At 38.0% G+C, this 15,216-nt stretch overlaps 2 protein-coding genes across 3 annotated transcripts in view; one reads left to right on the top strand and one right to left on the bottom strand.

Annotated features, from left to right (window-relative positions):
* Window positions 1-3,325, top strand: part of LOC121880717 (transcription regulator protein BACH2-like) — a 64,222-nt gene extending 60,897 nt beyond the window's left edge. For both annotated transcript variants that reach the window (XM_042388193.1, XM_042388191.1), the window contains 2 exons: window positions 966-1,172; window positions 2,367-3,325. In XM_042388193.1, coding sequence (XP_042244127.1) covers window positions 966-1,172; window positions 2,367-2,789 — 630 coding nt within the window. In that variant the 3' untranslated portion in view covers window positions 2,790-3,325. The remainder of the gene's footprint in view (window positions 1-965; window positions 1,173-2,366) is intronic.
* A 6,986-nt stretch (window positions 3,326-10,311) lies between these two features.
* Window positions 10,312-13,161, bottom strand: gja10a (gap junction protein alpha 10 a). Its single transcript, XM_042388620.1, has 2 exons — window positions 11,725-13,161; window positions 10,312-10,350 (listed from the first exon to the last, which is right to left on the bottom strand). Exons 1-2 carry the CDS (start codon window positions 13,159-13,161, stop codon window positions 10,312-10,314), a joined length of 1,476 nt encoding a protein of 491 aa, XP_042244554.1.
* Window positions 13,162-15,216: the final 2,055 nt, after the last annotated feature.

Here is a 15,216-nt window from a genome sequence, read left to right as displayed (position 1 = left end):
GTATGAGCTGTGTGATGTAGAAGTGAAAAGTAAGATTAATTTTCTTTTGTATTTTACAAATTTACTGTGATGATTTAAAGTATTCCTTGAAATGGTTCAACAAACCCCTGAAATATTCTGGTGTACAGATGATTAACGATGCAAATCTTTATTTAGTGTTAAAGTTTGCTAACTTTATCTAAAAAAAACCAAGATTATCTCAAAAACCAAGACAAGATTTGCAACTAAATTAGTATTTGTACAGATTTTTCCAGTATCATACAGAGCATGTGCTGTCAGTGATTTATGAATTTTGTTGTAGACAATGAAGGTCTGAAAATCATTTAAATTAATGTCCTTTCTTTTTTAGATTCAGCACACTCTCTCTTTCTTTCTTAAGTAAATGTCCTGCATTCAAATTTTCCCACACATAAATATACATAAGTATTATCAGCAAAATGTACTTAAAGTACTGTATGATAAGTAAAAAGACATTACATTGTACACATTCTATATTATCTTATTATTTATTTATGATGGAATACTGAGTCAGCAGCATTTTAATGTTGTAGCTGGTTGAGAAAGAACTAATTTGAACTATTTCATGTTTTTCTGAGGATGAATGTTTATTTAGTATGTTGTTTATTTATTTTGTATTTTGACAAAATAATCGGAACTCAAGGTTCACTAATTTGCTTTGAGAGGGGCTTTCAAAGATATCTCACAGTCTTTGTCAACAGTTTGCTTGCTAGTCATGGAGCCACCACAATATACCATTATCTGTTATCATGGCACCAAAGATCCATATTTCGATCGCATGATGATGACACGAAATTTGTCTCCATGACAACTGAGCAAACTTCACCCATTGATGAAGACTAATGAGATGCAGTTGGAAGCTCCAGAAAAAGCTGGTACTGAAAGTGAATTTGCTTTGGTGGACAAATAATGCCATAACATGAAGTAAAACCCTGCTGTGCTTTTAGGTGAAGCTGCCCTTCCCTGTGGACCAGATCACCAACCTACCACGCAATGACTTCCAGATCCTCATCAAGATGCACAAGCTGACCTCGGAGCAGCTGGAGTTCATCCACGACATCCGCCGCCGCAGCAAAAACCGCATCGCTGCCCAGCGCTGTCGCAAGAGGAAACTGGACTGCATCCAGAATCTTGAGGGCGAGATCCGCAAACTGGTATGATCGAGTAACAACCACACACCATGGATAAGCACACTCACACACACACACTTATCGTTCCAGTAAAACATACCAGCAAATGTATATGACAATTTGAAGCAGATCAAATATAAAAGTAATGTAACCTGAAATATGCAAGTGGTCAACGCAGACAGCCCACGGAACAACCTTAGTAACAAAGGCTACGCAACAGATGTTACTTATGGGCATGTGTGAACAATCTAGCATCAGTTCAACGGGAAAGTGGAGGTAACTTTGCAAATGGAGCATTCAGAACAGGCAAGTCCTGGCTTTTGACTCTCAGGGAAAGTCCAAATTCATCAACAAAATATGTCACTTTTCATTGCCTTTGTAAACAACCCTTAGTAGTATTTCTGATCTGATGGCCCTATCAGCAGGGACAATCATAAAACAACTGATTATGACTGTTATCAGCCAAAACTATGGTTAATTGTTCTAATGTCTTTCTAACAAAGATTAGGGATCCTTTGTTGTTATGGTTAAAACTGCTAAGTTAAGGATTGATTGTGATTTTGATTAAATAAAGGAAGCAGGAAACAAACAGTGGTCTCCCATGTCAAAGTCACATGCTTTGTGGACCCATCCAATTACCCTGACCTCGTCCCTACAAAGTTATGAGGCTTTACATCCACATCACACTAGCTCCTCCTTTGCTTGTGAGAGACAAGAGTCATAATTAAAATGCAACAGAGTATGTTGGTAGGAGTGTGTTGTTTCAGGTAAAAGTGAGACATGAAATATGATCCAGAAAGTCCAGTTTGAGTAACAGATCCAATAGTTTAAGGTTCATCAGTCACCAAAAACTGCACATATACTATGGACAATCGTTTTACTTTTCACCACAGCAATCGCTAACTAAACAGTAGAAAGATTACAGATATAACAGGAATGTGCACTTGCATGTATGTGACTGACCATCACGCTGCCTCGGTGGATGATGATACGTCACACAAAAAGTTGGGCCTGTTTCCACTTTTTTGCCAGATGATGTCAATGCAGTGGCTTCATTCACTCTGTGTAATGTCAGTCTGAACACGGACCTACATACCTAGATCATATTTGGCCTTTGAACAAATGACTAATGCTGTTATTTTTACAGTGAAGACCATCTGGGTATACCTATGTACATCTGCCATGCTGACCTGATGACACTCTGTCTTATTAACTTAGGTGTGTGAGAAGGAGAAGCTGCTGAGCGAGCGCAACCAGCTGAAGGTGTGTATGTCTGAGCTGTGGCAGAACCTCTCCTTCCTCTCCCAGCAAGTGTGTAGGGAGGTGCAGGGCAGCCAGCCACCCGCTGTTTCTGCCAGTATTGACCTCACATCCAACCCGCCATCGCCTTCTTCTGATGAGGGCACGTCACCGCAACAAAATGAAGCTACATGTCTGTTGGAGATGGGTTCCAGTCAGGGGGGGCTAGAGGATAGGCAGTCAGGGGTGGAGGTGTCTGGTCTGGAGCAGGAGAACCCAGAGTGTGCACTGGTGCTTGGATCCACTGAGGAAGTATGTAGCCCCACTGTAACAGTGGATTTCTGTCAGGAAATGACTGAGAAATGCACAACGGAGGAACAGAAGAGACATGACTGTACTTAGAGTCTGGTGGCAAAGTTTTTGTCTATTCATACTTGTCTATACCTTGATATTTGAAGTTTGTTTTTTTTTCTTTTTTTTGTAATGGACGACACATGGCTGTCTTCTCAGCAATACTGTTCAATAGGTATTTTTGGACAGGTGATAAAACAAAAGCACTGGCAGCTTTCTCTTTCTCTCTCTCTCTTTCTCTGTCTCATCCTGACTTTTTCTTCCTGTCAGCTTCCCTCCCTCCTCATGCATCATGGGAGGTTAAACTCAGGAATTTCTCAGAATGTTCAGTAGCCTAATGTCCCTGTTAACATGTACATGCACTTTACTTTACAGTCCTGTCAAATCTTGATAATTACTTCAGTACATATGAGTGGTTTGAAGTAAATTATTCATATTTGATCTCCAAGTCAGTTTTAATATTGAGAATCTGTCACCTCTGGTTTACTTAAGGGAAAAGGGCAACATTATGGGTTTTGCTTTCTTTCCCAGAGTGAGATGAGAGGATTGATAATCTCATGTCTGTGTGTTCAGAGATGCAGTCAGAAACTGTTTAGCTTAGCTTAGTTTAGCATAAAGAGTGGCAGCAGGAAGAAAACAGCTAGCCTGGCTCTGAAGTGAAACATCCCTGTCAACAAGCAGACTTGGCAGACTTGTAGACACAGTCTATCTTGTTTGGTTAACCCATACATGAATAGAAATGTCATAATTTAAATTTAAGAGAGACTGCTGCAACTAGTATTTCTTGAGAAAGGTTTATCCATCTTCTCAGCACGTCTGTCTATAGTGCGAGCTACCAGATGCAGTTGGTCCAGGCTCTGATTTTGTCTCAAACCTGGCAACATCACTGTGATAATGTTGCATTCTTGCAATGTTGGCAGAATTGGAATAACAGAAAAGTCTCCCATTGCACATTACTCTAAGATGGTTACCCCCACTGCTAGCCTTCAAAAGTCACACCAGCTATATTGATTGTATTAGTGTTAATACTGAATTTTATTCAGATGTAACTTCTAGCAATGGTGGCTTTGCAGCCATTTTGCTCCTGGCCTGTTGACACCACTGTTGCCAACTATATTCAATGAAAAGTAGCTAAAAACCAGCTTGAAAAGCCGCTAGATGTTGTGTGCTAATTTGCATATCAGTGATGTCATATTTATACAAGATTTTTCAAAGGGAAAGTTAAAAAAAACTAACTATATCAGCTAATATGTGTGAAGCTGCTATCATGTAATCAATATGCATCTAAATCTAACTACCTCTAATAATTAACGCAGGCTGTTGTAAACTGTGGAGGCAACTTTTAGGCTAACATCAATGATTTTTTTTTTCCAACTTCGCTCCTCATACTCATGGTCTGAACAATGGGACAAGATTTCAGAAAGCTTCACACAATCATAGCATCTGGTTAGCCAAGAAAGAGTTCTAGCATGTAACTCCTACTAAAACCACAAATTTGGAAGTGTATTTTTGAACTTTGGTCTTTATGCTAAGCTAGGCTAGCAGCTCTGGACTTAACACACAGACATTAGACTGATATCCATCTTCTCATCTCAGAAAAAAGAAAATAAGTATATTACCCAAAATGTTGAACTAATCCTTACCTTATTAACTATATGATACGACATAAAATAGCCTTCCTTTTGGCATATGACTTAATATTTCAAGTGACCAAGTAATTGTTGAGTGAGACAGGACTTTAAAGTAAAATGTTACCAAAGGTGTGTATTTGTAAAATTTTACATTAGATGAAATGGTGACATGAACTCTCATTATGCAAAATTTCTTTTGTCAAACTTCACTTTTACTTTTTCTTGTACTCAGATGGACGTTTCTACATGTTTCTCTTCTGCCTTTTTTTTTTTTTCAAATCTGCGCTAAGAGACAGAACTACATTACAAAGTTGAAGCACTGCCCAGCACCTCCAAGAGGTGACGCCTGGCATTGAATATGAACAAACACATCGTGACGTTGGCACTTAACTCAAGTCCCAAGCCAATCACTGGGTATCCAAATAGACTAAAGGATCATGCCAATGTACATTTACATTAATGCTGGCCATTTTCCAAAGTCTGCTATACTGCTTCTGTGTGTTTATCATTGGTTTTCACTCATCTCTGTATAGTATGAAAATCAACATGAGGAAAGTTGAAAGTTGCTTGAGCTAGGCAAACCATTACATCCTTTCTACTTCTGGTGTTGTCAGAGTTACATACATGGTGGTCAAACTGGATAATGCTTTATTTTACAGGTTCTAAATTTCCTTATAATTTCCTGACAAGAAACTTGAAGATTCCTGGAAAAGGACTATGTCATTTTGTAATAATTATACATAGTTCAGTTGAATTAAAATGAATTGGTACCAAAATAACCAAAATGTAAATTATTTATCTCTCTGTGTGGTTGTAAATTACAGGCAATTATACAATTCACCAAATATAGAAAATAACATTTTTAACAAATTCATATCTGTGGGTTTAAGTCAGTCATTTTACATTATCTCTATTTCTACATAATTAGTACCAGAGAACATAGTCCTCTCCAATAAACTTCTTTAGAAATGATAAGGAATTACGGCACCTGTTAAGTAAAGTGTTACCAGAAAGTGTTATACCAGGTTGACTTGAAAAGTCTACACATTAGGACAACAAAACTGAAATAATTAATGGATAAAATGCTTATCAAAAATAAGAACACACATTTTCTGTGATGTATTTCGTATTTCAAGCGACTCTGCTAGTTAATAAATATATCATACATTATTATAGAGTGAAATGAATGGAAATCAATAGTCCTCTGGAAGGTAGAAGAAACATAATGTTATGCTTTGGAAAATGGACAGTATTATAGTAAAGTAAATATGATCCATGTTAAATGAGCTAAAATTGTAAAAAAAAACACTGGTAAGGTCCTTTAAACATCAGCATAAACAAGTCATAAGTGCTCTTTTTGACCCATTTATTTATTGTGTTATATGTAGTAAAAATTTAGTGTTTGTACCTAACAGTAATCATGTATTTAGCTGCACTGTTCTTGTATAGTACATAGATAGCCCTACTAAAAGTATTTGGTACAGGATCTGGGTGTTAGACACCCTACATTATCAAATTTGCATATCATATGTAATTTTGTGGGGACACACAGCAAAATGATCAATATCCACATACAAATCAGTATCCTTAATAGTGCACGGTATGAAGTTCAAAGCTTCAAACAAACTCACTGGTGCATTATTGAGTTAGGGAGATGCCAAATTCATCTGCTGTTGAAAAGTCGATAGTGAGGCACGTGGCAGGGGTGAGTGCTGTTGCTGTCTGCCTTGTTGCTGCCCAACACTCAGCTTCACAGTGGAGCTTCACAGTGAAGCAGGTTCATTGGATTTGAACACCGGATGTATTTGAGCTTTTAGCCATCAAGATTAGAGTGAAGTCACATTTAGTAAAGTAAGAGCAAACTAGAATTTAAAAAGAATTAAATTTACATGATATCATTGCACTTGTGGAAATTGGTTAGGAATTCTTAAAATAATGGGAGTTAATGGAAGTTAACTGAATTTATAAAACCAGTTGAATCAGTAGATAATGGCAACGTGACCATACTAGCTTTAACAATAAAAACAAATCTGCCCACGGTATTGAAAGGGAAATAAACTGATACTACCCATGATATACTGTAACCACAGGACCCTGTAAACCAATGACAATCTCATTATGATGTACTGATTTCTCAGAATACACAGAAGAACACTGATCAGCTGGTTTTCATAGACTTAAATTCCTTAATGTGAACTTGTTAATTTATTTATTTGAACTCTTGTTGTTGGGGGTTTGGGTGAGGTTTAGAGGAAATTGCATAGATGTAAAATGTAGAATTGCGACTCTTTCTTATAGTTGATTTGTCAATGGTTGTATTTTTTTATTGTTGACAATTTCATGAAAAAATAAGCCTTTATTTACAAGTCACACATGTACTTAACTTAAGTTGTAATATTTTAACTTAAAGGGGTGTATGTTTACAATTTTGTGTATTACCTATTCTTTTTTTTGTAAAGATATAAATTAAGAGCTGAGACTTAAGTTGAATAGAAAAGTTTTTTGTTTTTTTTACATAACTTAAAAGTGTTGATGAATTTGTGAGAAAAATAAGCATCTGACAAGTGCAGCTACAATTTCTTGCCTTAGAGGTTACAGAGGCCAAACTATCCAATAAGGGAACAAGGGATTTTATTAATTAGAAACAACACTGCAGCATGAAGAAACTGCAAAAGTTGCAACAGTTTCTCAAGTTTCTCAAGACATGGATGTGGCCCCTTCTGACAATGTGCGGTATTTGTCTCAGATAAAGTCTCAAGAGGGACAGACAAACAGTACAACTCCTCTTCTCACTTTTTGTTTCACTGTTCACCAAGCTTCTTCTCATGACCCCTTTGGAAATATGGAGACACAAAATGTTCAATAGTAACTAAATAAATAAATAATCATTTCAATAAATACTGGCAAAATATGTAATGAAATTATGAAATAATTACTCCATTTTTATGAAAATGGTGTGAAATAAAAACTGGCTTTGGAAAAAAACAAAAAGAAATTATAATTCCTGGAATGAAATAAAAATTAACATTTCCTAATAATAATAATAAAAAGTTTTAAAAATGTATTGATTATTTCACAATTTTGTGGCTACATTATATATTTTTTAATTTGATTATTTGTTACATAGCATCTTATTTATTCAGTATTGACCACTTTGGATCTCCATATAGAAAAGCCAGATGCTTTTTTTCTTAGCATCACCTTGGAATATACCATAATAGAATACCAACTGTTAAAAACTGACAATTTACTCGATGTAATTAATAAGTTGCTTTTCTGTAATTTGAGCTCAAGAAAATTGAAGGATGTTACACTTGAATAAACATCAAAATGAGGTATCAAATCATTTTGTAGCATTTAATAATCTATACTACGCAAAACTTGCGTTTCTTTTTTCTTTTTCAATTCTTTGCACCATATATGCATTTTGCAGAACATAAAACAGATGAATAAATGCCATGAAATGATTTACCTCCTTTTGACTTTCTGATGTTATCAAACATAAACATTCCCTCCTTTTTCTCCTCATGCTAAAATGTAATAGAAACTACTCTTACCACTGGTTGAACTGAAGGCTGCAATCAGAGATGTGAAAAATCTGTTATTTCAAGTTGATCCAAGTCCAGCAGAGGTCAGGGAGCAACATGAACACTGCACAGTTTTCTTTAGTTATTTTATTTTCCCTCGAATTGGAATAAGATCAGACCAAAACATATAAAATTCTTAAGAATACTCACTTTTTTCATTTTGGCCCTTTTTTCCATGTGGCCCTCGTCCTCTTCCATATACTGTACATGCAACAGCAACTGTACTGTATCAGTATCTAGCAGCATTGTATTAGTTAGCATAGAACATCCGTAACACAAGTGGAAGTTTGAATTCAAAACAATTTATCATATTGTTTGATAGCTGTGAGGTTAAAAATGCTAATATGCATTTAAAGAACAATACCAGTGTTTATTCTCTTTTTTTTTTACCCATTTACTTCATATTACATATACTATGTGCTGCTAACCATTCTTCAAAACACACTGTAGACTGTAGAATATGTTCTGAATTGGTTTCAACATGGTGTCACAATCTACTTGTGGAGACATTAAAACTTGCTTGATTTAGTTAATCCATCACATGCTTTTAATGTTGTCAGAGTTACATTATTGGCGTGTAGTAATGCAATGCAGACTTTTCAAATCAATCTGCACTTACAGCTGCATCACCATGCCACAAAAGCAAAAATTTGACAACAGTAAAAGCAGACGTGATGTTCACTCTGATGGATTAGCTAATCCAAGCAAGTTTCCAGTCTCTGCAAATTGATTATCAGATTGTACCAGAAAAAATCAAATACGATAGCTGCCTGGACAGCATTCAAAAACCCAGGAGTGTATATGGAAAATGGTTCGCAGCAATAATGTAAGTACTGCAAAAACCACTTGTATGGCCCTTGACGTGCATTTTTAGAAAAATATCATACTGTGTTTTTGACAGTAATCCATGTAGCATGGGGCACCAAGACTCTGCATGTTGCTGAAGGTCTGTTCATCAGTAGATTAAAGCAAAAACCTGCAGACTCTTGGGTCTCTGGTTGAGAACCACTTTGTTTCCACTGTATGCTGCCATATAAATATGACATCAGATTACTGACATGATCCTACTTTGATACTCAAATGGCTGTAACATCACATTTCTCTTCATAGGATGTCAGAGTTTCCAACTTTCCAACATCTCTGAATGCAGCACTAATCTAGGAACAACAATTCAATGTTTAAATATTGCACAGTGGTTATCAGGAAAGAGCTCTTTCCTATATGGAAGTTAGCATTTTGAAATCAAAGGCCTTCATTGGTAATTACAGTACATGGTGGCAGACTAAAGGGAGTAGTTATTAAAGCGATCTGTTTACAATAGGCGTAAATCGGGGGCCACTGCAGCTGTAATCCAGCTTCGCTTGAATCTCAGATTATGACTTTTGAGGTTTATTTACACCTCAGTTGAACTGACTCTTGACACTTATCTACCTGGATGATTCAGCATACCTCTTCATATGGGTAAGGACTGTATGATAGACATGTAGACAGTTTCTGTGGCGTTGTTTCTAACTTTTTACAGTGGTTACATCATTGTATTTGTAGATTTTGGTGAGCCATTTTTTACGTGTCCTTTTTTTTGAGTACCTGCAACATGACTGTTATATGCAGATTCAGCATTTTTACTTTCATTTTATATCTCTGAATGTTCAAATGACCTGTGTTTAGTTTTGATTTTTTTGTAAATATTGTGCAACATGTCATGTTTTGTTTATTTGATATGAAAAAGGTTTTAAAGAAGAAAAAAAACAACATTTTGTCTAGGCAATTTTTGTTGAGAAATAAAATAAAAAGCATGAGAATTCTAGTGTGGTGTTGTGTGGATTGAGATTAAATATCTGTTGACAAAACATTTGCTGTTTTGTTAATAAGCATTTAATCTGAATATAATAGAAATTTTCATAATTTTTCATGAAATGACTGTATGTAAATGACTATACACAGATTCAGACAGATTATAATCAAGTCTTTGACTTAGAAAAATGTATTTTAAGCTTATACAGTCCATGTTAGAGAAGCAAACAGATCCTCTGAGGAATTTGCTTCATAATCCACAGTGCTGTTTCTAAAAAATACAGCCAACACAAGGAAAGATGTCCACATTTTTAAAAAGATACAATCCTTTCGTGTTAGTGCCCACATGTATGCGTTCTAAGGTGCTTCTAATCCAAACACAGTGGGGCTTTGGCACTGAGTCCACTGCCTCATCATGACTGACTGTTTGAATGGTTTTGGCCCCATGTGACTTGAGTGGTGGATCAATGTTGATGGCTGGATCATTGATACAGTTTCTCCCCCATACTGAGCTGGGCTTTGGAACACAGCTCCTATGGCCATGGTGTTAGCCTCTTCTTTTTACTTCTTCATGATAGAAGAGATATCCAGAAACATACTCTGAGAAAGACAAGAAGACAGCTGTAACTCAGCTGGTGCTGAACATAAACCACAAAGAGCATACATGCATTTCAGTAAAGCAAGAATCTTTCAATATGTGTCCAACTGACTAAAGCAAGCATTCTATCATTCATTCAAATGCATAAACACATCTCTGTAAACATGACATATCATCTGGGAAAAACAAAAAGAATGACAAATACATCTTCTACTACTATTTTAAAATTAGTCTTTGGAAGAAAAACACAGTGTGTAGATATACATATTTTTCTGCAGGAACATTATTGATGCTCAGTTGTTTGGCCATGCCATTGTTGATGAGGCAGCAATATAAGGATTTTTTTAAAATATAAAACATGAAATCTATGGAGTCCGGCTGGTGTGTTTATAGAGGATTAGTTATAATCTATATACTTTAAATAGAATTCAATGGTGCATTTTTAATCAGTTTTTATCAGAATATTTTACGTTTAGATCCCGTATCAATAACTAAGTAATATGCATCTAATGAACATATTTCTCATGTCCAATATTACTTTATGAAATTTATTTTAATGTTGTCACTAAAATAAAAGTCAAAATTAAATAGATAAATAAATGAATACATGCAGCAATGGTTCTGACGACACAAACATGGCTTTCATTTATTACAATACTTACTAAAAAAATTCTAATTACAATTACAATGTATGATATCATATATATATATGTCTATCAGATGTGAGGGCCAGTCAGCGGGATTGGCTGAAAGTGGCTCATCTGTCTCAGCAGCAACAGGTGTGTCCAGCTCCCAAGGTCAGTTACCTAAGTCGCCTATAGCTAGGACCAGGTCTGGTTGTCACCATCCATTCTTGCACTACCTGTAATGACAGCACATGGACTCCTCTCTTTTGTTGTTGCTGTTTTGCTTTTCAAATTGCCTTTCATTTAGTTGGTCTACTGTCAAAACTGAAGCGTATCTTCGTCTCTCTCTCTTTCTCTTGTCCATCCATCACTTCATCTCCTCCTGCATCTTTCACTCTTCAAGTATTAAGTTAAGTTAATTTGTTCCCTCACTCTACTGTGGCATGTTTTGGTCACATTTGTTATGTAGCTTATGGACTACATGACTCTAACAGGGAATGAGTGAATGATTTCTTTCCCTTTGACTTCTTTGATAATATACTAACAGTCTTGATGATGCTTAATGTTTTATATATATATATATGACTGATTACCACAGTGATGGTCTGAACAACAATTGCAGAAGAAACCCAGGTGGGAGATGCTGTCAGCTGTACTCTTTGCTTTATAACTTTGACATCCTGTTCTAGTGTGAAATGTGATTTGGACACATGATAATATGACACATGACAATTTCTGCTCTTTACTTGCCATTGACATTCTCCGCCCCCCAGGAGGCGGCATCATGGGCATGTCTCCCTGCAGGGAGCCCAGTTCATCCGACTCCTCCGAGGTATGTAATGAAGGGCTTGTGCAGCCACTGATTGACGACAAGCTCTCAGATGGTGGCCTGATCATGAAGCTGGTCTTCCTGGGGTTGGGGAGCAGGACCTCACTCCCCATTGACTCCCTACGCTCATCCTCGCGCAGGTCTCTGATAGCCCTGGGCCTTAAGGTGCTACTGGACAGCAGAGCCTCCAAATGGCTGGGGTGAGGGTGCTCTCCCTCATGGGTATCTTTTTGATGGCTTGGTGCACTTCCCTCTACGTTGGACGTAGCAGAACCCCAAGCTGGATGGTGGTCCACCATGGTTGTGTGGACCTCTGGACCTTCATGGGTTTGGGGGGCTTGGATTGAGCAGTTCTGGCTAGACTTGGGTGGCATCCTTGGTTGGGGGCAAATGTAGCTGGTCTGACTGTGTCCCAGATGAGCCAGGCTGTTGTGTCTCAGGGCCTCCTGGTTGGCTTTGAGCCCGGCATTGTAATTAGGAGGCTTCATGTCTGCCTCTGGAATCACTTTGAAGGTCTGAGTCAACGGCCCATTGTAAGGTGATACATTGCTCATTACACAAAGGTGCGGTAAGGACGCCTTCCCCTTGGACTTGTAAATCAAACTGTCATCTTCCATGTACCTCTCTCCATAGAGTGTCTGTTTGATTTTCCTGATGCCCAGGTGGGATATCTCCAGAATGTTGAGGAAAAGTGACACACCAGCGATTGCAATCATGAAGACCATGAAAATGGTCTTCTCTGTGGGCCTGGAGATGTAACAGTCTACACTGTTGGGGCAAGGCAGCCTTTCACATTTATAGAGTGGCTCAAGTTGGATACCATAGAGTACATACTGGCCCAGGATGAAGGAGACCTCCACCAAAGAGCGTGTAAGGATATGGATGATGTAGGTTCTCAACAGGGAGCCCCTGAGAGGAGCCTTCTTGACCCTCCTCTGCTCATCCAGCCTCTTCAGCTCCCTCTCCATGCGCTTTTGTTCATCCAATCCCAGCTCAGCTTCATCCATCTCCTCCTTCAGCTGGGCTCGTTTCCGGTGGCGCTCCTTCTCCAGCGCTCGGATGCAGTAGAGGGCATGGCCCATGTAGACCAGTGAGGGGGCAGAGACAAAGATCACCTGCAGGACCCAGAAGCGAATGAGAGAGATGGGGAAGGCACGGTCATAACAGACTGCCTTGCAGCCTGGCTGGTCAGTGTTGCAAACAAATTCAGACTGCTCATCATCCCATACATCCTCAGCAGCTGCTCCCAGGATCAGCATGCGGAAAATGAAGAGTATGGTAAGCCAGATCTTGCCCACGATGGTGGAATGAATGTGGACCTCTTCTAGGATGCTGCCCAGCAGGTTCCAGTCACCCATGGTCAGCTTCTCACCACTTCACTGCCACATGACCTCAAACTGTGGAGACACAGCATTCACACCTGGATAAGCCTCACATACACCTCACATACACTTCAGCCTCACAAAGCCATTAGGTACATTTTTGCTATGAAGGTGCAAAAACCTACTATGAAGGACGACTGCAGTTTATAACAACTTTGGTTTCATGTTCATAGCTCTGGCCATCAGTTTTGTCATTGATGGTAATATATTCACCAAAGTAATTACTGAGATCTCAGGATGCGGAGACATCACTAAAAGTACGTCCAACAAGGCAAGACACACGAACAGTCAGATGATCAGACAGGCTGTAAACAAGCTAACACTGAAACCAGATTAGTTGCTACTTTATTTGGAGGTAAAATCCAAAGTGAGTGTACCCATCACTGAAAACTGAAGCGCACTACTTTAAGTTGAAATATAAAGTTGGATAGTTTGGGTTGTAATTTTCTGTTTGCATTCATTTTCTCTCTCATATAAATGTGACATGACTGCTCGTGTTTGTTACCACATTGGACCTATTTGTATCAATGTTGCTGCGTTCCAAGACCTGAGCAGTTACTTCAGTGAGTGCAATGTTATCATAACCATTTGGTGGCCAAGGCTATGAAAATAAAGTTGTAATAACTATTAGACTATTATTTACCGCAGTTGATTACTGCATATTTGGTGCTCTAGTGAGTATTTCTGGCAGTGTGTGTAGGATTGAGTCAAAATATGTTCATGGTAATGAAGGAACATGTCACCCAGTACAGCAGTGTGGCTCATTGTTTTGTCTAGCTGTTTTAGATATGATATCAGTACCAGCTCTGCACCTGCATGGCACATTTCTCTCAACAAATGTATTCAGAAATACTAGTGGGCAGTGACATCCTAGCAAGTGATGTCCTCATACAGTCTTGTGTAGGAAGTGTGTTGCTGATGTCTGACTAAGGAAGATAACTGTGAGTCATGTTCTGTACAGCCTATGTTAAAATTATGTTTTTCCCGAGCAAATGTCAGGTCAGACCGAACCGAGACAAGCAAGACAGTGGCCCGGCACTGTGACACAACTTTAATGTAATAAAGCCTGAGTGCACATGCACTGTCTATTACAGTTTATTACAATCCAAGATAGCGAACTGATTAAGTTTTTGGGCTTTTGTTTGAGATACTCGATCAAATCAGTTTGATTTGAATTTATATTATAGCTCAGTACATCACCATGGCTGCTGTCATTGAAACTAGCATTTGTTCCATTATTCAGACTATGGAGCAGCTCCATAAGTTGTTTCTGGATGACATCATTACTACAATTATGGTGTTTGGATACACTTACACATACTTACACTCCAATAATTTTATTGTGTCACTGATGTTTCAACCACACTTGGATCTTTTTAAAGGGCTTGAGAAAAGTGTGGTTGAAATGTGAACCATGTAATTGAAAGATTGGTGATACAGTAAAATTATTGGAGCTTAGTGTACGGTCATCCTCTTTTTAAATATTTCACTGCTATGACCAGCACCTGATGCATTTACCAGACAACTCCTCCTGATACAGTGGCATTCACACACAAAAGTGTCATAGAAATAACATGAAAATTATATTTTAGGGTGGATTTTCCCTTCTATAAGTATCCAAATGTGTGTGTAGCCTGGTTTTGGTTAAAAAAAAATCAGCTGGAGCCTTTACTGTCTTTTCACAATAACAATAAAAAGTATGACATTTACAAACACCATTTAGGCCATCTGAGAAAATTATTTTACATTTGTTATTCCTGGAACTGTTGGTTGCAAAGTCACACTTTTAGGTGTATGACAAAACAGCAATCTCAGAAGCACTTACATTTCACTGGTATGGGTTCCCTCTTTGCCTCTTGATGCACTTCATCATGTTTATATAAGCATCCTAGGAATTCACTGCGTCAGGATGGCTACCCCATGAAGGTGTTTGGAAGTCCTCTTGTGTCGCTCCCAAACTCCAATACACATCCCCTTGTTCTCCTGTGTCTTTGTCTCTCTGTGTTTCTGTGTGTGCTGTGGCTGCCTGTG

The sequence above is a fragment of the Thunnus maccoyii genome, chromosome 16, assembly GCF_910596095.1.
Source record: "Thunnus maccoyii chromosome 16, fThuMac1.1, whole genome shotgun sequence".
Lineage (NCBI taxonomy): Eukaryota > Metazoa > Chordata > Actinopteri > Scombriformes > Scombridae > Thunnus > Thunnus maccoyii.
Note: the sequence above shows the minus strand (reverse complement) of the source record. Positions and strands in the feature narration are given on the sequence as shown.